At 37.3% G+C, this 26,319-nt stretch overlaps 1 protein-coding gene across 4 annotated transcripts in view; it reads right to left on the reverse strand.

Annotated features, from left to right (window-relative positions):
* The window catches only part of LOC145469462 (uncharacterized), a 27,937-nt gene extending 6,440 nt beyond the window's left edge, over positions 1-21,497 (reverse strand). Inside the window, exons 1-35 of one of the 4 annotated variants that reach the window (XM_081453187.1) lie at positions 21,201-21,495; positions 19,362-19,523; positions 16,220-16,384; positions 14,911-15,018; positions 14,381-14,497; positions 14,155-14,262; positions 13,896-14,012; positions 13,586-13,696; positions 12,658-12,768; positions 12,426-12,533; positions 11,927-12,043; positions 11,533-11,643; positions 11,014-11,130; positions 10,687-10,797; positions 10,030-10,146; positions 9,460-9,564; positions 8,886-9,002; positions 8,424-8,531; positions 8,170-8,286; positions 7,526-7,633; positions 7,140-7,256; positions 6,806-6,904; positions 6,122-6,238; positions 5,547-5,657; positions 5,241-5,357; positions 4,462-4,572; positions 4,215-4,331; positions 3,085-3,195; positions 2,795-2,893; positions 2,568-2,654; positions 2,191-2,307; positions 1,662-1,775; positions 1,258-1,362; positions 611-700; positions 93-200 (exon numbers count right to left, since the gene is read on the reverse strand). In XM_081453187.1, the coding sequence (XP_081309313.1) occupies positions 93-200; positions 611-700; positions 1,258-1,362; positions 1,662-1,775; positions 2,191-2,307; positions 2,568-2,654; positions 2,795-2,893; positions 3,085-3,195; positions 4,215-4,331; positions 4,462-4,572; positions 5,241-5,357; positions 5,547-5,657; positions 6,122-6,238; positions 6,806-6,904; positions 7,140-7,256; positions 7,526-7,633; positions 8,170-8,286; positions 8,424-8,531; positions 8,886-9,002; positions 9,460-9,564; positions 10,030-10,146; positions 10,687-10,797; positions 11,014-11,130; positions 11,533-11,643; positions 11,927-12,043; positions 12,426-12,533; positions 12,658-12,768; positions 13,586-13,696; positions 13,896-14,012; positions 14,155-14,262; positions 14,381-14,497; positions 14,911-15,018; positions 16,220-16,384; positions 19,362-19,398 (3,730 nt within the window). In that variant the 5' untranslated portion in view covers positions 19,399-19,523; positions 21,201-21,495. Of the gene's footprint in view, positions 1-92; positions 201-610; positions 701-1,257; positions 1,363-1,661; positions 1,776-2,190; positions 2,308-2,567; positions 2,655-2,794; positions 2,894-3,084; positions 3,196-4,214; positions 4,332-4,461; positions 4,573-5,240; positions 5,358-5,546; positions 5,658-6,121; positions 6,239-6,805; positions 6,905-7,139; positions 7,257-7,525; positions 7,634-8,169; positions 8,287-8,423; positions 8,532-8,885; positions 9,003-9,459; positions 9,565-10,029; positions 10,147-10,686; positions 10,798-11,013; positions 11,131-11,532; positions 11,644-11,926; positions 12,044-12,425; positions 12,534-12,657; positions 12,769-13,585; positions 13,697-13,895; positions 14,013-14,154; positions 14,263-14,380; positions 14,498-14,910; positions 15,019-16,219; positions 16,385-19,361; positions 19,890-21,200 lie in introns of those variants that run through there. The other 3 variants (XM_081453189.1, XM_081453191.1, XM_081453188.1) reach the window with 3 other exon arrangements.
* Positions 21,498-26,319: the final 4,822 nt, after the last annotated feature.

Below are 26,319 nucleotides of genomic sequence, written 5' to 3' on the forward strand. Positions count from 1 at the left end.
AGTAGCCGTTAGTGAAGGTTCGATTATAATTTTCTCTCTGAAAAGTTTGGGATGAAAAAATGGATTGTTTTAATGATAAGCGAACAAAATACCTTTCCTCTCTTTAACAACAGATCCATCTTGGTAGTACCAGTCTCCTAACTTACTCTCTTGTTTCTTAGGCTTGGGACTGGGCTTATGATGTTCGATTGTGAGAAGGTCTGCCAAATGAAAACGCAATTAGTTTCAAGCACACATATGTTAATTCAAAGTTATCGAGGGTTTCAAATTTCCCAAGAGTTCTCATTTTTCTGTAATAATGATGGAAATAAACACGAATTAGCACACTCAAATCAAATCAAATCATACAGTGAAGTAGCCTCGTAACATTCTTCTGATATTGTTGTGTGGAGGTATTTTTAGATGAATATATTTTACATTACTAATCACCGGTTTATACCAGCTGCTCCCTTAGGTTCAGCAGATCGGTTTTTTAATCAGGATAAATAAAGATTTTATTTATTGCCGCAACTGTCATTATAGTATAAGCTTATTTACACGTGGGTATAGCAGGTGAGGGTCTTGAATCATACAGTTATCTCAAGAACGAATCAAATTATTCCAGTGTTACCTTTATGTCCTCCCCCTTTCCTTGCCGTTTTTAGATATTCTGTTTCTGTATTTATTTGTACCGAGGAGCCACCATTTTGATGACGGGAACCTGCAGGAGCAAAATGTACATGTAGAGATGTCCAACACTTAAGGTAAGACCTATTTTTGCTTGCAATGCATTTTAGAAATTAATTTTTTTCAATAAACACTGCCAAGGGTAAATAAAGGTTAAAAACGTTTTTCGAATGGGTTACTGAATGGAACCAACAACCAAACTGGAGAAGAATTAACCTCTGTGGATGGGTTTGCATTTGAAGGAGCTTTCAAAGGGAGAAAAGCATAGTTTGGTATAACTGGTGTTGAGACGTAAAATGCAATCATTATTTTGAGGAGAGGTGGCCGTTTTCAACTCACTAGGTTAGGAGTTGTTGACAACTTGGTCAAGTAACGCCTATTCGTTTTCTTGCCTTTAAAAGACACAACTACTTCTAGCAGGAGAAATGGAGCATGTGCAACCTCCCTCATAATTTCGAAAATTCATTGCTTTGAAATTTCACTTGATACTACGAAGTTCAGCAAAGTTTCTTCGAATTTTATCAAACTTTCATTTTGAGATCATTTGAAAACTTCCGTTCATATTTCGGTTATATAACTTTTGCACATTACCTTTCCTATCTCGTGTTTTATTTCCATCGACACTATCGTGGTTATTCTGATCTGCCTTGTTTTCATATCTCTGTGGTTCTGGAGATGGCGTGTGGGTTAACAGATCTAACAGAAGAATGTGATGACTGATTGACATGTTACCAGAGAAACCCAACTTACTTAACTAATGCTAACAGGTTAGCAGTCAGGGAGCCAATTTGTCTCACTAACTATTAGAATGAAGAGCTAATGAAGCAATGCAATTAAGAAGCACTTAAGCAGTTGTTAATCATGCTCATATGTAAGTACTGCATTAGTATAAATGCTATATAATTAATAATTAATTTATTACTCTTAATTCCATTGTTACTTTTGCTGATAACTTAACATTACATTACGTTTATTATTATTGTTACTGTTAGTACCTTTATGCCCTCCACCTTTCCTAGCAATTTTAAGGTATTCTGTATTAGTGTTGATGTCTAGTTTTGAGTCTCTTGTGTTTTTACGCGGACTCCGACGAGAACTAGGTGTCTGATCTAGAGAGAAATGTAGCAGTTTGAACAACTTCTGGTAAGATGACAAAACACAGGCGGCTAGTGAAAGCTAGATGAGGAAGGTAGTCAGCAGTATTACAAAACCACAACAAAACACAAATATATAAAGCGAGAACTGCAAACAGTCAATCAAGTAATTCAAATATAGTTTTTATGTACCTTCAGATACATGTACAATGGCCATGTAATACAAGTATCACTATTTGCAAATGAGACGGAGTCGTGCGTACAGTTTATATACGTTGCAAGACATACATGTACGTTATGTTAAACTCGTGGAAGATTGAGTTCTGCATGTGCATTACGCAAGAACATTGAAATATCACTGCTGATCGTATGGATCCATTTAATACATTGGTAAATACAGCAAGTTTACTTCATATACAGTGAAACCAACCTCTTCTCTGTTGTGTGTCCTTTACATCGACTCCATCATGAGTGTACCACTGTCCGTCCTTCTTGTCATATTTGACTGGCTCTGGGGTGGGAGTGTGGGGCTCTATTGTCAATAAATCTGTTATGGAGTAATCATATTTGACAGTCAACTCATTTGAACACCAATGTTCACTTCTAAACTTCAAAAGTCCCAACCATTTTGTCACATCTACCGAAAAAAACAGTGCTACCCTGTTGTGCAACAGGGAGGAAAAAGCGGAAGAGTCATCTGACAGAACATAAATGTAACTGTCTTGACTTGACCCAGGTCAGCACATCTCCTGTGTCGGAGACCCTATTAGAGAGTTTATGGTTGTCGGAGTTGGTCATAAGACATACCACTGTGTCCACCGCCCTTCCTAGCCAGGATTAAGTAGTCTGTGTCATCGCTGTTATTTTTGTGTGGACTTGGTGGGGCTGAGGATCCTAAACAACAAGCAGAATTATACATCAGTCTAAACTTAAGTCTCCCACTTGGCTGTTTAACTTTCTGTTATACATGTTAGTTACGTAGTGACCTGTTACAAAGTACTTAGAATCACAACCTGTAAACTGCATACACGTACTTGGTGTGTCTGTGCTATTTTGATTGTACCAGTCTCCTCCATTCTTCTGGTATCTCTGTGGCTCTAGAGACGGAGTGTGTGGCTCCATTGTTAAAAGATCTGAAACAGCAAAATTTTGCACTCATTTATTTAACCTGCACAATACTGGACAGTGTAATTTACTGTACAAAAGTTACCCATGTAACATGGCCAGTAAAAGAAGAAAATTTACTTTGAAATGATTATTATTTGCAGGGAAGGCTTCTTGTTATTGCAAGATATACATGTGGTCATTAATTATTAAGCCTTACCTTTATGCCCACCACCTTTCTTTGCAATCTTGAGGTATTCTGTGTCTGTCTTGACGTTCACTGAACTGTCCAAGTTTGTTGGACGTGGACTGCTGGAAACTGTCACCATTTCTAAAGAGATTTTAAGCAACCACAGAAAAATAAACTTACTTTCTGACATGCATGTAATATGGTTAATCGTGTCTATAACAAAATTCTCGATCTTGATTTGTTCTCCGCACGCCTATTTGTCACGTAATCGGCGCGCGATCACGTGGGTGTCCAATTACAGGTATCCAATTTGAACTTTTCGTAATTGGATACCCACGTGATTTGCACGTCAATTACGCGCTCTTTGATGGCTTCCTTCCCCGGGGCGTATTCCCTTATATGGGCTATATAGGTATGTGCGGCCCCAAAGGGCATGGTTTTTCAGCTGTTTTGGTCATAAACAGGGTATCGATATTAGCTGATTAAGGCCATTTTGGTCATAAATAGGGTATGGTTTTGATATGGGTATGTTTTTAAGAAGCCTCTTTTTCATCATTATCGCATAGAAAATCAACAAAAGCCCTTCACAAATTATGTTTACGGTAATTTTACATTGGTCTGAACTAGGAACTAATTATAACACAGGTCTGAAACAGGGTTTTGATTAAGGGTCAGGTCATAAATAGGGTTTCGAATTTTTGGTCAGGTCATAAATAGGGTAGGGAATATCACAGATTTTGGTCATAAATAGGGTGAGGGTTTTGGGAAGCGGGCCACACACCCCCACCCAATTTTTCTGGGAGTACCCCCCCCCCCGACCCCGGGCTTCCTTCACAGGTTTCCTACAGTTTTCAAAATTGTGAAAAGCGTTACATATGTTTCGCTCAAAATAAGTTCTCAAAAGACATTTGTTATAGATACGATTAATTAGTAATTAGACCTCATGTCGTACAATTCAGGGAGTAATCGTGCTTGTAATTTCAAATTGGCCTCACGCTTCACCCTCGTCCAATTTTGAAATTACTCACGCAATTACTCCCTGAATTGTCCTCCACCTGGGCCAATTACTATTACTATATACTATATACAAGTATTATATTATTTAATTAGGTTTACCTAAACTAACATACCACCAATCAGAAAACCTCCCGATTAATTACCTTTTCTTTGCTGTGTGTCCGTCACATCCACTCCATCATGAGTGTACCACTGTCCATCTGTCTTGTCATATTTGACTGGTTCACTCCTTGGGGTGTGAGGTTCAAGTGTCAACAGGTCTTAAGTGAAAAAAACTGTGTTAGATTTTTCAACAAATTACGACTACTGTCTACAGTATTTTTTCAAATGGGTAGAATGTAATGTTTTGTCAACTTCTTGTTTCCTTGTTGAGTGAGACTGATAACTAACCTTTATGCCCTCCACCTTTCTTGGCAATCTTTAAATAATCAGTTTCTATCTCAATATTTACAGAACTCTCTGTGCTTGCTGGGCGTGGACTAGCTGACACTGTGACCATTTCTGGGGAAAGTAAAAAAAAGGTAAGGTACATGTACTTCACACAATCATTACAGCTGCCCTTGAAGAGTTAAAAAACATTTACGTCTAAAAAAAAACATACATGTTGCAAAGTGCAAAAGATCTCTTACATCCCCAGCATGGTATAGTCAAGGTGTTTCAGTACAGTAGGTAGCACTGAGCATTTTACCGAACATCCAAAACAAATGATGAGACGCTCATTTTGTTTTTTATCAGATGCCATGGAGCGGTTACTTAATATCCTCAGAGATTTATTAAACTCAACATGAAAACCAGAAGTTCACCATGAAATTTTTGCAGGAGATTGGGAAAGACATTTTTAAGTGATAGACATATGAACTAGTATTACAAGAGGAATAAACTGCTGACCCTTAATGAGCTGACAGTACAATCACTTTTAGGGGTTTTCAAGTTTTCAGCCAAATTTAAAATTACTTTGTGACTGTTGAGGTAAATAATAGAAAAGTAAAAAACCTGTTTCAAATTTACAGATCTTTTTTATCGTAAAAAATCCAATTTATCACAAGCATGGCCCTCATGCCCAGGACTGCCAGGTAGATGGCGATTTTGGCTGGGCACTGCTGCTTAAGGAGAACACTGTATAGTACATGTACAAGAAGGATGGTTAACTTCTCAGTCATTAAACTCACCTTTTCTTTGTTGTGTGTCTTTGACATCAACTCCATCATGAGTGTACCACTGTCCATCCTCCTTATTGTATTTTACTGGTTCAGGGGTGGGTGAGTGAGGTTCAATGGTTAACAGATCTGTCACACAATACTCCTGTTAGTAACATAACTAACCTACAGTGCAAGGGTCCCTAACTGGCATATGTGTTACTTCTTTCATACTCCTACATTGTACGAACAAAGTAAATAGCAACAGGCTTACGGCACACACTTAGTACATATTAATTTTTAATAAAACTATTATTGTTATTATTTTTATGGCCTAACCTTTGTGCCCTCCACCTTTCTTGGCAATCTTAAGGTAATCTGTTTCTGTCTCAACTTCCTTTGTTGTGTCCAGGTTTGGTGAGCGAGGACTACTGACAACTGTTACCATTTCTAAGGAAGTTAAATTTAAAACATTTTATTAAAAAATATATCTTTTTACTACAATAATGATGTTAAGTGTAAGGAGGCTCTAATTCTTAACAGTACAAAATGTAATTATCAACAGAACTGAAGTGGCAAAGAGGCAACATGGGTAAGAAATGGATGTGGGTAAGATCAGCTGGCCTTATCCTCATCATACATGCCATTAAAATGGTTCAACTATTACAACATGTAATCTTGACCAGCTAGTTATGTTAATATTGACATGGAAAATGTTTTCATGTAGTCAAGACCTAAACAGTACACACACTGTACAACAAGAGTTCTACTTGATGTTTTACATTATTTTTTTAATTAACAGAACCAACTGGTATGGACAACACTAAAACAAGTGAAGTGTTCTTCTATCTACTTTACTATTTCTGCTACTACTACCACTACAGCTCCTGCTACTTCTAGCAACAATTCTATACCTTTTCTTTGTTGTGTATCTTTGACATCCACTCCATCATGAGTGTACCACTGCCCATCCTTCTTGTCGTATCTCACTGGTTCAGGGGTGGGGGTGTGAGGTTCTATTGCCAACAAATCTAACAACATAATGGAAAGCTATAAGCAAAATGTACCCTTCCTCTGAAATCTTAAAAACTAAATACTTAAGTGTATCGTAAAACACCACTAAGACTTATCCCAGCCTGGAAGTTGCTATCATTCAGATTAACTACCATTAGCTCCCCTTACATTCCCTCAAACATGCATTATGAATGTATGCAAAGTAATGCAAAAGGCCAAACTTTTGCGACAGTACACCTCAGAACCTCAGACTACAAGTGTAAGTATTTTTATATCACCTCAATGGGTTGCTGTTCATGCAATTACAGGGTTTCATGTATATTACTCTCCAACATAGAATTTACCAGCATACATGTACATACTGCAATTATACACTCATTTATGCACCATGATGATTGTACGAGTATAGGGCCTTGCTCAAGAGCACAGTACTGTTACCCCATTGAGGGTTTGAACCCTGGCCCAGGGGTCAGGTGAGTTAACCATTTAATAGGTCATTTTTTAATACAATTCATGTAATGCTAAAGAAACAGAAATTGTAATTTTTTTATTTTCTGAGTGGTGACTATTAACACAATATGTACCTTTGCGCCCTCCTTTCTTTGCCATTTTAAGATATTCCCCATTGATTTCTCCAGCTGCTGACAAATCTTCTGGAATGCTTTCAAGAGTCACGGACAGATCTGTACAAAACAGAACATACTGTTGTAAATCTGTACTGATCTGGAACATTCACTGATTGCAATGAACTCATTTGATCCAATTAATTATCACTTAGTTGATTATTAACTGCTATATAGCAAATTTGCTTTTGCCCCAATTAAGGGCTACTGCTACAGCATTTGTAGTCAAATGAAACACTTTGAAAATGCTGTTAGCAAAATGACCCAAGACTTGATGTCAAACTGCAGGAGATACCTTTTCTCTGTTGTGTTTCTTTGACATCCACTCCATCATGAGTGTACCACTGTCCATCTGTCTTGTCATATTTGACCGGTTCAGGGGTGGGTGTGTGGGGCTCTATTGTCAATAGATCTGTCAGAAAGAAAGTGTATTCATTGGTTAGGTAATGGACCCTTGCTCCCAGGTCTAGTATCTTCTTCCTGCCCTATGAAGATTAAGAGGGACCCTGGGAATTACATGATTGCATATTTTGTTTGACATTAAGAGCGAGTACCATTAATTCATGAAATAGATTTTGCTATTCCAGAGAATGGATTAATAATATTTGCTGTTGACGCATTTCAAAACGCTTGTTTTCATTTTCAAAATTCCTGACATATAGAGACATTATCAGCAGTTACCTTCATGGCCTCCACCCTTCTTTGCCAACTCAAGATATTCTCTGTTATTACCTCCCGCAGCCACCAGACCCTCACTGTTCCTCTGATCTTCAACTGACACAGTTGATTCTAAAGGATTATAAAGTGATATGTTTAATAAAGGCTATCAACACTATCAATTAAATATAGTTTACATAATTGTGGACTTTAATACTGCAGGAAAGCAAGGCAAACCATTCTTCGATTAAGATAAAATTGTGACCATTTAGAACTAGTTCAACTAATGTAGCGTTCAGTAATGAGGTCACAAGAGTTAATGATGAGTTCACAAGTTAACTGACAATCATTGCACAGCCTTGTCAACAGAAGAGTCAAATCAGCTGAACAGCATCACAGAGCAAATGTTGAAAGCAAATGGCTAGCACAGAAAGTGGTAGCTGCTAGGTGCTTGCTCCTCCACCCAGAAACTGAGCTGCCCAAAGTGCAATTTCTGCAGCAGGCAGTTCCACACCCAGATCAGATTTATCAGCCAAGTTCATGAACATTCAACCAACTATGGTAATAATTGATTCCACAAGTTAATGGAAGATAGTGAAATGTCTGCAGTTATAAAAAAAAAAATCAGCCTCCAATGGAATTGGAATCAATGACCTTCACTGCGTTACCTTTTCTTTGCTGTGTGTCCTTCACATTCACTCCATCATGAGTGTACCACAGTCCATCTGTCTTGTCGTAACTCACTGGTTCAGGGGTGGGTGAGTGAGGGTCTATTGTCAACAGATCTGAGGGTTCAAAAAGCGAACAATGCTGTAAGTTATACTTTTGCATTGTACGCTTAAAAATCATACAGCTTCAGTACATAGTTATATATTTAACCAATATAGTTCTGTCAGTAGTTATTGACCATTACTGTATGCACCTGTATGCCCTCCTCCCTTCTTTGCTAGGTCAAGATAATCTCTGTTATTTCCTCCAGCGGTTGTTAGACTTTCTGTGCCATGTTGGGCTTCAAGAGTTACGGCTAATTCTATCAAACAAACACAAATCCTCCAATTATTGGTTTTGTCACAGAAATTTGGCATGTAAGAAATGATTACCAACTAAGTGCAACGAGATCTGATTTACATGTTAAGGCACAATTTAATAGGTTCTCAAGAAAAATTATATAATCAAATTCAAAATTAATAAGAGAGCCAGGAATTAAATAATGAAATTCATACTGAAATAGAAAATCACAAATAATAAATGAAAGAAAAGTTTAATCATTAAACCTTGGTGAATATCTCCTTCCATGTCTACCACCATGTGAGTCCCAAATGCACATGCTACATGCACATTGTACAAGCTTTGTGTAAGTCATTGTAACATACAATACTATTACCTTTCCTTTGTTGTGTGTCCTTCACATCCACTCCATCATGAGTGTACCACTGTCCGTCTCTCTTATCGTATGTCACCGGCTCAGGGGTGGGTGAGTGAGGTTGAACTGTTAACAGTTCTACAATACAGGAACAAGGTTGTGCTAGTCAGATTTAATTAACAAATGAACAGCTGCATACTTTAATTTAAGGTTCCAAGACATGACAATCAGTTCTGTAACATTTCCTGAATTAAACCTCAGTTACAATCAAGTTTACATGCATGTATATGATGGGGCTACTGGACATTCCAGAAAATTCTAATTTAACAATTGAATAGCAGCAATCAAAAGATTTTGACTGAATTTAAATGTACAAACACAGTCAGAAAACATGGCCATGTATACTACCAATATGTTTTCAAATGGGAAAGACCATTACTAATAATGTAGAGTGAACAGATAATAAAAATGAAATTTACGGCTAGTTACGTTTTATAAAGAAAATCACTTTTCAGTAATTGTTTAAAATGACAAAAGCAATACTAGCCAGTGTTAGAAAATATCTTTAACAAGTGATCAGCTACTGAGTAAGTACCTTTATGCCCTCCACCTTTTTTTGCAATTTTAAGGTATTGTGTTTCTGTTTCAACTTCCATTGAACTGTTTTCTGGTCGAGGACTACTTGCAACTGTTACCATTTCTAAAGATTAAATCAAGTGAGAATATTTTTTGTGAACAAATTCTTTTGCTTCAGTTTATACATCACATAATTTGTTGGTAAGGCAGTGGGTGGGATGAGGTGTTTATGTTCAGCAGGGTTTACTTTCAAAGGGGCTTTATATAGGTGACAATGTCACATGATATCGCATTTCTTATCAATCACATTAATGTCTATCACAAACATTTAACAAAAGCCATGGACTGGTTCTGGTGACAAGTTCTGTGGAGCCATGTATAGCAGTACTAACAACAACTGTATTGAGGAAGTGACAGGATACTTAAGCCAAAAAATTACATTAAAACATGTGCTGTAGAAGATTGCTTTATAACAAAAAAAAAAGTTTCCCAATCGCCAGTTCATTTTTAGGAAATAGTTAACACTCTTGTATGCTGACTGTAAACAAAACTTAACTCTGTTTAAAACATCACTAAAATAGAAAATTACCTTTTCTTTGTTGAGTGTCCTTTACATCCACCCCATCATGAGTGTACCACTGTCCATCCTTCTTGTCATATTTGACTGGTTCAGGGGTGGGTGAGTGAGGATCTATTGTTAACAAATCTGACACACAACAAAATTAAGTTGTAAACACTGTCTCAATCCAGGAAGGGCTTTCACAATACTACAGGATGTAATAGATCAGTGATGGCAAGGCTGAATGTTATACCAGTGCTACAAATATCTGATTTATCCTCAGTAAACACTTTCTATGTTAAAACTAACACAAATAGTGACCTTAGCTTTTCAATTCTACAAATAGCTTACAGATACATTTAAATCCTACACAATTAAAATACATATACGTAGATGTGTATTTAGTACAACTGCATGTAAGCTAGCCGTATATGAGAGGTACAATAGACACCACAGTGCAGTCAACTTGGTCCTAATTTGTCAATGTTGCAAACCTTCATGTGCAGCTCAGATCAGTTTGCAGAGCAGTACAACAGTATGCATGGCTGAGGGGTTAAAAAATAATTAAAATCCCATTTGTAGTGTGAAATTTCTCAGATGAATGGTGTGTACATGATTTGTTAATAACTGATTATTGTCTGAACATTTAATTTATATACTGTCAGCAATGTTGTCTTCCTGTCTAACCTTGATGCCCGCCTCCTTTCTTTGCCAGCTTCAAGTAGTCTCCACTGTTTTCTCCTGCTGCTACAATTTCATCTACATTGTGACCAGGGCTATTTATGTTTGCTGACAAGTCTGCAATTAAGAACATCACTTTCGAAATTTAATACCCATTTATTTGACATTTAAAAAATGAAATCAATATTACTAATTTAAAAATATAAAACAATTATAATTAGAAAAGATTTAATTTCGATAGTTTTCATTCTGAAAAATTTGTATTCTTTTAAACGTTTACCATTAACAACAGCATAAAATTTGAAAAATAACTTCAAAAATCTAACAGCTCACCTTTCCTCTGTTGTGTCTCTTTGACATCCACTCCATCATGAGTGTACCACTGTCTGTCTGTCTTGTCAAACATCACTGGTTCAGGGGTGGGTGTGTGAGGATCTATTGTCAACAGATCTAAAAGAAAATGAAACTTTAGTTATTAATTACCAAACAAAATAGCAATGACCTTCCCTCAGAAAAAATATTAAGAAAATAATAAATTAAATATGATTAAAAACATGTATTGATTATTACTAATAGAAACATAATTTATCACGCTTTCTTTAAGAGGCTTTAGAGAACTTCCAGCTCTGATGTAGTTATATTGATACAGTTAACAAAGGTTGCCAATTTAAATGCTGATAAAGGCTGCATTTGTTGCTACTGCTTGCTTTGCATCTCATGATCACTTTCATCTTCCATGTTCATTCACAGTTCACATGTGCTTTGTGTACAAACATTCTCAGAAATAACCAACAGTATGATAAAATTAGTATGAGTTCCAATTTGGAGACTGCTGTCGAGATCAGCACTAACCTTTATGTCCTCCACCTTTCTTGGCAATCTTTAGATAATCTGTGTTTGTCTCAATATCTATAGAGCTTGCAGCACTTGATGGGCGTGGACTGCTAGGCAGAGTAACCATTTCTATTGAACAGAGTAAAACTACTGGTCAGCAAAGAAAGTTGCACCCACAGCATCTCTGTCTTGTAATGAAAACTCCACATTTTGGGGCTCAGAGTGTGAACAGGCACATGTAGTACATTATGGGAGTAGACAGCTTATTATTACAGAGTTTTCCACCAACATTAAGTAAGTGTACATGATATATGCTTTCAGCAGAAATCAGTGTTCTGTCAAGGATGAAAAATGAGGTAGCAAAGTGTCTGTGAACAAATCAATGAATTACACAAATCAGCTGATTCAGCACCTTTCCTTGCTTGAGTCTCTATAACATCCACTCCATCATGAGTGTACCACTGTCCGTCCTTCTTTTCATATTTGACTGGTTCAGGAGTAAGCACATGGGCTTCTGTTGTCAAAAGATCTAAGGGTGAAAAATGAAAAATATTATATACCAGCTGAGCAATAATAAGCAAATGCACTGTTGTACTGCACTGTTAGCTGATGTAGAGTTATATTACGGCTCAATTTCTACCCCGGCTTTAAATTTCTTCAGACCAGTATGTTGGCTTTCTTAATACAAAACAGTTTAATTCTCATCACATGGGTGGGAGAGGGGGAGGGCGTTGGGAACCAATAACTTAATAGACCAACACCTAATGTAATGGTTGCTGGGATGGCCTGGTGGAGATGAAGGTGGACTACAAAGCAGAGATCAGGTGTTTGAATCTACGTGAGTGTCAAATAAAATAATCTTTGTGCTAAGTAGAGGAGTAGTATGGTAAAATTCAAGTCAGCAGTCTTGCCTTTATGCCCTCCTCCCTTCCTTGCAGTCCTTAAGTATTCCGTTTCAGCTTTACACTCAGCTAAAGAGTCACTGTAAGTCCTTCGACGCTTCTGCACTACTCCAGTATCTGAAAAGGAACAAATTTTAAATCACAGCTACATAATAAAGAGGTTTTAAATATATAAGCAAATACCAGATAAGCAAATATACTGAACACAATTAACTACAGCAGTATTAAAATTTTTCCTCACCTTGTGGACCATCTTTGATGACCATGTCATCTTGGTTATACCAGTCTCCACCCTTTTTTTCATATTTCAGTGGCTCAGGGGATGGAGTGTGATCCTCAATGGTCAACAGATCTAGAAAAAACAATAGTGTAACTTTATAAAAAGGACAAAAGAAGCCAGAGACTACATACAACAATAACATCTTATTTTATCACAACTATAATAATGGTCAGGAATACAAATCACATTTAGGTTAGAGTTAATTAGTTACAATAATTAATTTCGTTATAAGTTATTGTTGAAACCCCTTGTTATCAATGAGCCTAGAGATTACATGAATCACTAGGTTTTCAAATTAGCCTCCACCCTTGTCATGTACATTAATATTTTTTGCAAGGCAGGAGAGAGATATAACAGTCAGAATAATTTACAGATTGATTTGAGGAATGAAAAGAGATAGCTACTGAGGAGATAGCTACTGTATTTTGGTTATTGGTCTGACAGTAAACAGTGTTTTGTTGTTTACTGTAAATTCTTTGAAAATGATTGGAAGTTATTTCTTAAGACAAGTTGCCATACATGTTGGCATGGTTAAATTTTATTTGCAGTTTAAAACAAAAAATGCACATCTCAGGCTGCTGCTTTCAGTGAGATTTGAAATAAATTTCCTGTAGTACATGACTCATCAGAAAGTACTAGTACATGTAATAAGAGAGGCCCAGAACACCTTCCACTAGAAGAACACTTTGTGTTACAACTTTTTGATAGTGATTCACGATAGCTCTATGAGGTGTTTGGTCATTAGCCAAGATTGTGTACCGTTGAACTAAATGCTTATGTCATCCTCAGAGTCTGTAGGCAATGATTGCCTGCTAAATTTATTATAATTACAGTATTATCAAGAATAAGTTTTGCTTTTTTGTCAACAACTGTGAATTGTGACTGTTACCTTTGTGCCCTCCACCTTTCTTGGCCAGGTCAAGATATCCTGTTTGCTTTCCTCCTGCTGCAGATTCTGCATCCCCATTGAGTTCCCATCCATCAAGAGCTAAAGACAAGTCTGTTGTACACAACATTGTCACATTATATTTAATATATAAACCAGAACTATCAATGGCATCATTAAAGCTTTCCACTCAATTAAGCATTCCATCATTCATAAATAGTCCAAATACAAGAGATGGTTAAATGTTCAGATCAGTCACACTGAAGCAAGCATGACTTTTACCCTTTGAAGTATTTAGTGATGTTAACCTCACCTTTTCTCTGCTGCGTCTCTTTGATATCTACTCCATCATGAGTGTACCACTGTCCGTCTGTCTTGTCATACTTCACTGGTTCAGGGGTAGGTGTGTGAGGATCCACTGTCAATAAATCTGCACGTAGACAAGCAAACTTGTTAATTCATAAGCTCACAAAAAAAAAATTAAATAAATCATCTCTCCTGAATGAGCCTCAACCCTTAGCTTTCATGGCTTCACTTGGTACAACTTTTGCACATGACAATTTGTTTCTAACCTTTATGCCCTCCACCTTTCTTTGCAATTTTAAGATATTCCGTATCTGTCTCAATGTCCACTGAACTGTCCGGAGATGACTGTGACCGACTAGGCACTGTCATCATTTCTGAAATGGAGGCAAGTCAACATTTAAAAATTGCACATAAGATGATTATAATAAATCGTATTAGTCTGAACATGAAATAAAACAAAAATTAATGTAATAATAATTTTATTGTTCTAACCTTTCCTCTGCTGTGTGTCTTGTATATCTACTCCATTATGAGCATACCACTGTCCGTCCTTTTTGTCATATTTCACTGGCTCAGAGGTGGGAGTGTGAGGATCAACTTTTAATAGATCTGTCAAAACAGTAAGCTGTATTGATCAACACTTGGTGAAACTTCTCCACTAGCCTTGTAGTCTAAGGCAAGTAGACATAGGAGGTTATGATCTGATTAGATTTAATTCTATATTGCCAAAAGAAGATCCACATAGTGGCTATTATATTGCACTCCAGATCACAAGATGAGCCCTTTGATAAGAACGTGACATTATCTTCGGTTTAAACTGCCCACATGAATAATACCATGAATAACCGTCATAACTCTAGGTGTAGCCTAGGATGAAATAGCTTGTCAAACTAAACCATAAGGAGAACAGTAAGGGCAATTTATACACTCCATCAACCAATTTATTTTTTGTACACAGTTTCCTTAATTTCTGGTGCTCAATTAAAACACAACCTTCATAAATTGTAGCTTGTTAAATATACCTGAATGTCCACCACCTTTCCTTGCCATTTGAAGATATTCAGTTTCTCCCTCAGTGAATCCATTACTTGTTGTTAACACATGCTGACCGTCTGGTGTGGCTGGTTGGTCTACAACATATTACACACATTTATAGTTTATTAATACTGTGCGAAGAAAGAAATTAAAGAAAGCACATACATTGGACACCATGCAGTTCATTAGTCAAGCACTCTCCCTAACTTTCAGCCAAGCAAGACCATAGAGCAGCTACTAAAAGTAATTACACGCAATTCCAGTGATTCTCAGTTATTCAAAACAGGTTGTATGTACTTGTGTACCTGGAACAGAATGTTGCCTGATGCAGACTAGTGCTATATTGTTTCACAAGAATTTTAATACCAGCCCTTAGACCCACATGTATTTCTACTCAGCCCAAGACAAATTATGTAAATAAATATTATCTGGTGTAGAAAGATCATGGGTACCTCTGGTGAAATCACTTTGTTTTTTGCTTGTCTTGTTTTTGCTTTAACTCACTGCTACAGTGTACTTGTGCATTTCATTTTCTCTTTGCCTTAAGTTACAGAACACTAACAAGTTGAAGGGTTTTATTTTTAAGTCTTTCACAAACCTGTTGCCTAGGAATTCTTTTAAACACGTAAGAACTTACATTGTACATGTGGCACAACACATTTTACAACAGATACTTTCTTTAGTTTGTGATGATTACATGGGAGCTATGGTCAATTTAGCATTCAATTATTTACTCCTAATTTCAAAACTGAAATACAATTGTATTATGTACACTATATGGATGGTACCTCGATCTTAAGATAAGGCCAAGAGTATAGCTGTAATGTCTAAAAGTACACAGCAACAAGACTTTAATACTTATTTTAAAACTCAAAAAAATTTGTTCAACCCATTACTATTGTCCTCCATAATTACAGAAATGTGCTATGCGAATCTAAGGACCGTGCATTCAGGAAGATCCAGATCAGGATCAATGGAACTGTACTAGATAATGAATGCTTGTCCACACTGGATTCACTGGTTCCTTAGATGCATGATCTAAAGAATCTGTCATTTACATGTAAATCCTGATCTGAAACATTGTTATAATTTATAACCAAATACATCATTACGGACACATTTTTGACAAGGGCAAAATATAAGTTACACTTGCATGTATACTGTATATTCTCTACTTACTCAAAGTACAATCATTCACTATCCACCAAATTCAACCAAGTTTTATGTCTACACTGCTCTGTCCTTTTAATGGTACACTAACAATGTAATCATTGAAAAAAGGTTTTGTATACTGACCTTGATACCCATCACCATTTGGGTAAAAATCTTCAGCGTTGCCATTTGTATAACTCCTCTGTGTGTCTGACATCACTTCATCATCATCATCTCTCAGTGAAGAGAAGTCCAATGCTAATGGAGTCGGCAAACGGGAGTCCCAAGACTCATCCAGGGATTGCCAATCTTAACATGAATTAATAAAATATTAAAGATAATATGTACACTCTCATTGGTTGATAGGTATATTTAGATGAGAGTATGTAAACACAGTTATTACTGAGAATATTTTATAAAAGCAATAGTGGACTTTTTCCACTTTTTCATGCATGTAGCCTCATCTACATTGTCAACACTTGGGGGTTGGGAGAATTCTCAACAGTTGTGCAAACCCAAGAGTTTCATACACCCTAGCGTAGTTTAAAGCAAATCAATCCCCCCGACAAATAGTTATCAATCCAGCTGTACACAGAGAATTCTCACACAATGATGTGATGAACAAAACTTTAGTGAAATGTGATGTTGTTTGTAAGTTTGTTACAGGGCCTTTTTGAATTTTAGCTATGCAGTTGTCTGATTTAAGGTCGGGAACCAATCACCTGCAGGCTCTTGGAATGCTCTTGGAACATGTGAGATCTCATGTTCTGAGAAAAAGAATTACCAGAATTAGGCCTCTGCCTTCCCATTGTTTTGTAATTCTACTTTCATGACTTTTGGGGGTTAAAACAGAAGTGAGTGAGATCAGAGGGAGAAGTGTCACTTCCTTGGATAGAAAATTTTCCCTTTTCCTTAATTGTCCCTATTCCAGAGTTTTCTTTGGGAATATTTGGAATAAACTCAAAATGGCTACCAAAAAAAACAAAAGACAAATATGTCACCAGAAAGATTAATTGTTATTTACATGTGGTGTATCTCTGTTTCATTTTGATAAAGCCCTGTTAATCTTTACCCTGGTATGGCTTACAGCTTTCTGTTTTAGGAATGCACAATTTTTTCAGACCTTGCCAACTCAGTGTAAAAAGCAATTTTGAAACATTTCCCTATGCAGAGCATTATGTCTAATAAGTGTTGAGCTTAAATCACCCACAGCGTAAGTGAACCATTACTTTTGACACATCATAAAAGATGTATACAACTTTCTGCAAATTACGACCATTGTTTCAACCACCAAGGACAATACATTCCATGCAGATTTCTTCTGATAAACAGGCCACTGAACTCTGTGGCGGATAAAATTAGCTGAGCATATAGCTAACAAAAATAATTATAATTATTTTTTACAAATTAAGCACTATTGGCCCATGGTAAACTGCAAGTTGTTGTTAGTATCCAATATATGTATATAGCGGCATATACCATAGCAGACTTGAAATAAAATCACTGTGTGCCCATATGAACCAATTTGGCAAAGTAAACAATCGTACTAATGGTGAAATTGACTGGGGAGCTACCAACCTCTCTGTGTGATAAGGTAAACATTTCTTGTAGACGCTGAAACAAATACGAAAGTTTCGAACGGATCTTACATCAAGATCAAGATCAAGACCAGATTAATCGAAAATCTTTCCCTTTCGTATTTTTTTAATCTATTGTTGGCCTGTAATATATTCAACCAAAACATTTATACACATCATCAATTTGGAATATATCACGATTTTACAGAATCCTTTTTCCTGCGGTAACAGGTGGATATTTTGCCCCTGCAGTTCAAAAGAAATCGAATCTAGTGGCACTTTCCACACTATCCAGTGTAACTCTTAATAAAATAAAAATACTCGGGGTTCATAAATCCGCGCTATTGTCTTGTCTCGTTGAAAGAAACTAACGTTTGACGGAAGTTTTGGCGAATAGGTGATTTGTTTGGGTTGGCGATTCAATCTTTAGGCATCAAGTTTGGTCTACGTTAATGTACAGTGATACTCTAGCTTTAAACACAGTAAACAATTAAGCCAAACAAAAGCAAGGTCTTGCATAATTTACAATCTGCAAGTGTAGTGTGAGACGAAACAATACCAATGCATTTCTGAAAGTTAATGGGCAATATGTTGACCTTCGTGAACAAACGTGTTCATGTCATCCCTCGAGAGTTGAGCTAATACGACCAGACAGTCAACACCAGATGCCAGACAGAAGAGGAACGATTAATATTATTAAAGAACAGTTCAAACAGAACCAAAAACGAACGATCTAAAACTGCTGCCAAGTACGTGCTATGGAACACCCGTAGCGAAGCCAAGTAAAGGCTTCGTTCGTTGGACGACGAACTGTAAATTACCATCAATCATCACGCATTTCTAACCAAGAAAAAACTTTTTCCCGAAAGAAAACAAACATTCAGTTTTGAAAACAGAGAAATTATGTTTGCCCACAAGCCAGTTACATAAACTTTCCCTGACCTGTTTGCATTGATAAAACTGAGAACAAACAACGAATAACACGCAAAATGAAATTTTCGCTTCGCACAATTTAAGCTTACTATCGCTTAAATTGGAGCAGATCGGATGACTCAAACCTCGCCTAAAATATTATGGAGACGTTGTATTCTTTAAAATGTCTTTGTTTACGAGTCTCTGCTAAAACGAATTATTATCCGCTATCGCAATATAGGATTATTGTGAGTTACATGTATTTTCAGTGGGCAGCGGAAAATAGATCTGACGGTGACATTCCAAGAGGAAAAATTTCCCGTTACGAAAACGAAGGTCTAATTATAGATTAACCTCGACACACAACACAAGCCAAGTCTTAACACCATGAAAAATCGAGGGCAAGGCTGTAAGATTAGATACTTAAACAAGAATTGGATCCGTAATGAACCTTAAGCAGATCCATGAAGTTTGAATGAATAATTCACGGCCAAGAAACCGCTTTCCTCCGGCTTTAAACATTCGTGGTGTTACAGTTAAGCACCGTGCTATTTTTGTGGCGAACCCTGCCACAAAATCGAATTACGAAATTTGAACTCACAAGAAATAGATATCAAATAAAATCAGCGATGAAGCTCTTTCAAAATATCCATCGAAACACGTTTGAAATTCTTAAATGAAGCCTGCCGGCCAACAATTGATACGAATCCTCTGAACGTCTCGCGCGCTCGCCGCCGTCTTCAGAATCGGACGTACACTCCAGTAGCTTATCGAACGGAAAAATATGAATCACTTACCGTCAGAAGATTGGTTTTGTGGGGAAAAAACCTCCATATCGTATACAATCGATACTGTAGCTCCTAGAGACCAACGCTGATTCCTGCAGCGAAACGGAAATTATTCACCTTTCTGTTTTCTTCTTGCAACACGCGCTGAAGCCTGTGACAACCGCGTGGGGCCTGAAACATGCAAAACACTTCACACTGTCACGGGAAGGGTGGGGAAGGACATCTCTTGAAGAATCTTAATAAACGATTCGGTTAACTGTTTGAAACTAAAGTTAAGTAAAAACTTTCTTGATATTTATTGGCAAGACGTTTTGTGGAACTTTCGATAATTGCGATTCAATTCGCCGTAGGGGTAAGGTTAGCGTGTGTACCCTCCCGTGAAAGTATTGATTGTCTCCATGTTTGTGTGACTCGGTTGGCGCGGAATTTGACCAAACATGTCACTCGATGATTTAATACTTGTGTACTTGGGCAATGCCTTAATGGCAAAATGGTTTACTTGGCCATTATTAAAATTAACACACTAAACAAGAAACTCAGCAAATTCTGTTTAGACGTGATGCGTTCTAACGCCTTATCAATATTCCTCTTCGTTTTCATTCGCTCACGAGAACATTACCGTTTTTTGCGAAGAAACAAACAATTGAAAATTCGTAATCATACAAGGAACTGTCGCAACAAAGACTCCCACGATGTTAATAGCCCCTTTGTCATTGGCGAATTGAAATATTGTTTTGCCTGCGCTAATAGCAGTTTAAAATTCTGGCACAAAAAGCAATGAAAGGTGTTTTTTCAAACTAAATTTACGCCTCGAACACGGAAATTTTAATCTCCGGGAGAAAAAAAACTGGAAAGCGTTATATGTTATCCTGTTAAAGCGACGAAACACACTAAAAAAATGTATAATTTGTTTTACTGTATTTTATTTCCACCAAACCTTGTTTTTGCACATGACAAATCATGCATTCAAAGTTCGTTTTTATGACACAGGAAGGTCCCGCTCAATTAAGTAAGGTTATATGAATTTCAATCGTTGTCAAATGTCTAATATCACACAGCACACTCACGAACGTTTTCCACATATTTGAGGAGTCGTTTGAGTTCCCAAAACATGAAAACTTTGCAAAATTCGTACTAAGATCTAAGCGAACTACTGTTTTGAAACAATTTTTTCTTTTAAGATCCGACGTTGACCTGTACCTCTTATTAATTTGTCATCCAACAACGAGCGGAGCATAATAAACAAAAACCACAACCTAGACAGAAAGGTCCTAATTAAACTCCGACTGTTCGTCCGAACAGCTAACAAAGGCCTAATATTCTCTCTTTGTCTCATAGGTGAAACCAACTGCTTGCAAGGTACTGCAGTCTAAGAGCGAGGCCGAATCAAGCCTCTAGTTTCTTAGGAATGGCGAGGTTCAAATGGAACACGCATCTCGAGAGTTTAGTGTTAATAGAGTCAGACATATGCCTTGATAAACGTTCGAAAAAAAAGCAAATTCAACGATTGTTATCCAGGCTAGAATTGCTCCGTACTATTTAAAATCATTCATGGTTCATTTAAGATGAAAAGTGGACCTGCGAAGTCACTGAGCCGTTTGTTCACACGGGAGTATCGCTGGCCAATCATGATGAAACCAGCGAACCGAGCAAAACAAACATCAAAATTGCCAAGAGATTACGAGATACGTTTTGAACAAAAATATGCTCCCCTCAGCAACGTTGGTTTTTCAGTGGCATTTTGTGGAGAGCAGAAAATCTCTCACACCCTTCAAGCGAACAACTTAATAGTTTTAATTTAAGAAATACTGTATATGGATTTTGACCTGGAAGGGTCAGTACACTCACCTGGTGTCTCTGGGAACTGGGTGTAATCTACATATTTCATTAGTTCAAGTCAGCGTCCTGACAAGGTCTTCGACGAAATTTTCCACAGAAAGGAAACGTGTTTCGGAAGAAGAGGAGTGAACGTAAAAATCGGTTACGTAACTTCCTAGGCGTTGTCCGAGTGTTCAATTTGCGGTACGTGACCAGGATGAGCTCAAAAGAGAAGTCTTACCCCTTTACTTAGTACAACTCGGTTGATTTTACACACGTTTGTTGATAAACCTGACACTTCATTGCTTATAAACTCAGCCATGGCCAACTAAGCAGGAGCGCACACATTAAGATTAAGAGTCAACGGAACATCAATATTTGACAGTCGCTCCATAGTCAAGCTGTAACATCAACAAAAACTTGCGCGCGAACGACAATTCATTTAAATTCCACCGTACAGAGCAGTGTATTCAATAAACACAGCAAAATAACCATAACAATGGCGGCGTGGATCCAGCAAAATTAAATATTGGACAATATGGTTTCAGTTCTTTGTCTCCTTCCCTGATTTCAGTGGAGAAGGTGACGGAGAGTACTTGTTCTAAGATGGTTCCAGAGTATTCACCGTAGACTTACAGTGTTGAAATATCTATCTTACGGCGAGGATCCATGTAACCCCAAAATAACACAATTATTTCTGGCAAAACAACAGCTGTTACAGAGCCAGGTGTTGTGAAACATGTGCATTGTCTACCATGCCGTCTAATAATCCTTTTAAGGGGTTTTTGTAGTGATTGTTTTTCTTTCCTCGAATCGCTTGCATTCGAACTGTAACAAGATACGGTTTCACCAGTTAGGAAAAATTAATCAATGTAAGCAAAAAGAAATTATCCCTCCCAAAACAGTTTATTCGTCACCAGCGTCGATTTTTTTTTTCATGTCTGTAACCGTTCAAAAAAAGTAATACACACATCTTTGATCGTCTTTGTCTTCACCTCCAAATTTATTGCACTAGTTGGTGGTCAATTATAAAACAATTTGAACTCCTATTTCTAGTAAAATCAGATCAGTTCAAGATAGAACGGAAAAATATCCCTGAGAGTGAAAATCTCACAGAGTAAACTGACAACTCTCCTTGGCTATAAATAGAACTGGCAAAATGGAAAGCAATTTTGAATTTTACAGCTCGGTCCCCTGCTGTTGAGTCGGTGATCACAAAGAGTGTCGGACGAATGGTTAGTCAGGTCTGGATTAGCCGCCCAACATTAAAAGCTTATATCATTACTTTGACCAGTTAATCTTTTAGCTATTCACAAGTACATTGAAAAGTAAACGAACAAAATCTTAAGTGAGAGTCAGCAAACTCTCCTCCATCAATGAAAGTTGATTGAGGAAAGCGCTTTTTATGTGGCAAAGGCGGGGCAACAGTATGAAAATTTTGCCTCTCGCCCTTCAGAGACAGAATAAGCGTTATTTCACCTTCTCCAGAGATCGTTCAATATTACTTGGTGTTTCCGAGATATAGATTTTATCTTCGAAACCTCGGGAGCAGATAATACCCATAAGAACCAGGAAACTAGAGCGATGTGCGAGAGGTGCAAACTCTTTCACAAACGTAACGTAAGAGAACATGCACTATTTTAAACTTCTAATTTGTTCTGTCTCTAAACTGTTAATTGGAGGGAAAACTCTGAAAAGTTAAGCTAGCCGTTAGTAGCGCTTTTCGTTCTGTAGCTCGTCGCACGTTCATTGGCTTACGAGACTGACGCCTCGCAAGCTTCACCGATTTGTGATCCGTTCGCTTTCAATAAAATTGTTAGGCAGTTGAACTGAGAACTGAGAAAACCGAATTGCTGCAAGTGAAGTACTTGATAAACAGCGATTTAAATTTCTCTTAAATGACGTACGTTGAGAAGGGTTGCACTTGAGACATGTTCAATTGCTGGAACCCTTCTCGGTCAACTGAGCCGAGGACTCGCGGTAAATTCACATTTAGGCTCTCCTTGTTTCAAAATCATTCGTTTGCATAATTTATTTCCGGGGCATTAGTGTAATCCGTAGTCTGTAACATGGCGACGTAGTTTGAAACAGAGGAAAATGTAATTACAGAATAGTGCTAATTCTTTGTAAACAGGGATTGTTTCGATTTTAAAAGTAATTACCAGCTAAGCCAGCCAAACTTATAAAGTTGCCTTATGTTTATTAATATCAACTCTTGTAAATTATGTAAAGAGGGAATGCAAAGACAGGCGGCGAGCCAGCCCATAAAGTCACTCAGTTTTTTTTAGCTCAGTAACACCATTTTAGAGCTTAAAAAGTAGCGAGGCTCGCGTTTTTAAACTAAAAATTATCAGAATTCGTTAACTAATGATACTGAGTAATTGCTGTAAAGTCTTAAAACATGCGCAGGAAATAACTAAAATGTTGTTTAAAATAATCGCAGAAACAATGAAAAAGTGAAGTGTTGGACAGGTGTATGCAAATGACCAAAATCTATCTAGATCTATTGAAAATGAAATTTTTGAATGTAAATGGACTTGATTGAGCACAGAAATTGAAATTGGTAATGTCGATCAAAACAGCAAATTGACAAAAAAACGTGTTGGTACATGAAAATAAAAGGCACAAGTATTTTAGGGTGGAGAAGCACTGCTTCGATTGTGGGAACTAACCATAAATAGCATCCGGCCCCTGGTTTTAGTTTAATAACATGAAGTACGAAGAGATCATGGCTGTAGACCTAATTTAAGAAATGTTTTAATTACATACATTATTAATGTAAGTATTTTACTCAGAAGGGCAAAAAGTAAGATAAGATATTATTGTAAAGAGAATTATGGCAAAATATCGAAATATTGACCGCCTCAAGGTTGCTGTATTGAATTGCACTGTTGAAACTCAGTTCTTTAAATGATTAACATCGCTAGTGCCAAGTATAGTTATCACTGTAAAGAAAAGTTTGAATACCAAAGAGTCATTAAAACAAACAACAGTGCGATTGCTTTGTCTGCTTGGCCACCCTAGGCCACTTTAGAAAGTTTGGATACGAGTTTTACAGACAAATGAATGCAAAACTGAACACGCTGTTATGCAGGCTCCCCAGCGAAAAGCTACTTTCTGCAAATTTAATCAGTTCAATATTTGTCAAATTTCTTTAAACGACAGATTATCAATATTTCAGAATAACATTTGACAGATTTTATTTCACAGGGTTTTTTTTTTTTACTTTCTTTCCTTTTCCAGCAATTAGGTCCTTCTTGGCAAGGTTAAAGTTAGCTTCATCGTACCTCTCAGGCTGAAATAAATCACCAGTGCTGTGTTGTTAGAACCGACTACTGCTTGCGTGCATATGGCCATCTTTATTCCAGCGTCGAAAACAGCAGGAAAACGAAAATGAAAATTAGACGTGTACACGAAAGCCACTAGGGTTACCAAAAGGATCGAGGACGACAAAAAAGTTGCTTTTGCGTTGCCCGGCAACTTGAAACTTGTAATCAGGTCTTACTGTGGGTTTGAGCGCGGGCTCTGTATTCCGGGCAGGCTGAACTGGACCTTAGATGTCTGGCAAAAATTATTTAGCCAACAAATTATACACTGATTTAGCGCAAGTTAATCAGCAATTATTTTTCAGTTCATAGGTACTTTAAGCTTTGGCATTGCTAGATGCGTTATATAACTTGTCCCCACTCCTCGTGGATTTCGTCTTCCTTATTTTAAGCAAATCCACAGCTACTAACCAGGGCAAGGGTGGGGGGGGGGGGGGGTTGTCTTACCTCCCGACAGCCCTTCAAAGGCCTTTGAAAGCTTTGGGGTTTTTTCGTATTTTCGCCCACCCATGCATGTCCATGCTTGTGTTTCAACAGGTTATGTATCATATTGGCAGGAACAATATGCTTCTACACTAACTACGTTTTGTTCAGAGCAATGGTTTTAATAATATTGTTATATGCCTGATGATGTCATTTATGGATTGAATATCATTTTATGAATTGAATATCAGATTGAATATCAGATTGAACAACACAATAAATACTGTGTATAAGTTTACATACAGCTGCACCAAACAAACACCACCTCTGACATCTCTCCTCGACCATCTCGTTCGTACGCTAATAATGGACGAAAAACCAAAAAGAAAAACCAAGAGAAAGAAAGATCGACAATGTAACCTTTGTCTGACCTTTGAATCTGTGACGCGTCACACATTCAGAAAACGAGAAATCGATGTAAACTTAACAAATTGACGTCAGTTTTTTATGCGTCTGTCCTCTTATTGATGATAAATTGCGTCATAACATTGTCAAAGTGGCTGGGGAACATTGCCAAAGTAGTTGGTTCCTCAGTAAGCAATAACAAGACCCCAAAATGATCAAATGCCGGGAATAAATGAGGGGAAAAGACGTCGGAAACAAAGATAAGTGAATTTTATTCAAAATGACGCGAACATTGCCAATAGCTTTTCTCGCTTTTTGATTGGCTAATTAGAAGAGTCCATAAAATCTCATTGGTTAAAAAGTTGACAATTTTACTACTGAAAATTGAACTTGAAAGCTTGCATAAATTAAAATTTTATCCGTCTGTACTCTTATTGATAATAAAAATTAGCCAATCAGCGCGCGACAAATTAGACAGTTATTGTAAAAAAAGGCTTTGCAGAAGTCCCAGAATTAATTTAGGGCAAGGCTTCTGGAAATTGTACTTAGTATCTTCTCGGCCCAACTAAAGTTGCCCGAAATTTTAACCACTTTAGACCACTTGAGAGGCCAAAATCATGATGTGGTGATATCTTGAAGAAAACCAAACTCCTACCTTGGCAAATGCCATGTTTGTTAATCTTTTCGGATAGCTTTTACACTGTAAACAGATGAAGGCTGACCTCGATATTTTGGTCCTGCCCGGTTTTCTCTGACAGTGACACTTAAGGCTAACATGCTCTTAAAAGAAAATCTTTGGAAATAAAGGTTTGTTCTTAATAAAGTGTATTATCGTTTGTCTCACGATGTAGTCACTTGAGATGTAGATCGCTTCGAAGCGCTGTTAAGAGCTATTAATCTCTGGCCGAATGCACGACTGAAAGCAGTCTCTCCTCCTGCTTTTCAATCCGTGGGTCGAACTCGGAAACAGCGGGAGCGCGAGGTGATTATCGATT

The sequence above is a fragment of the Orbicella franksi genome, chromosome 15, assembly GCF_964199315.1.
Source record: "Orbicella franksi chromosome 15, jaOrbFran1.1, whole genome shotgun sequence".
Taxonomy (NCBI): domain Eukaryota; kingdom Metazoa; phylum Cnidaria; class Anthozoa; order Scleractinia; family Merulinidae; genus Orbicella; species Orbicella franksi.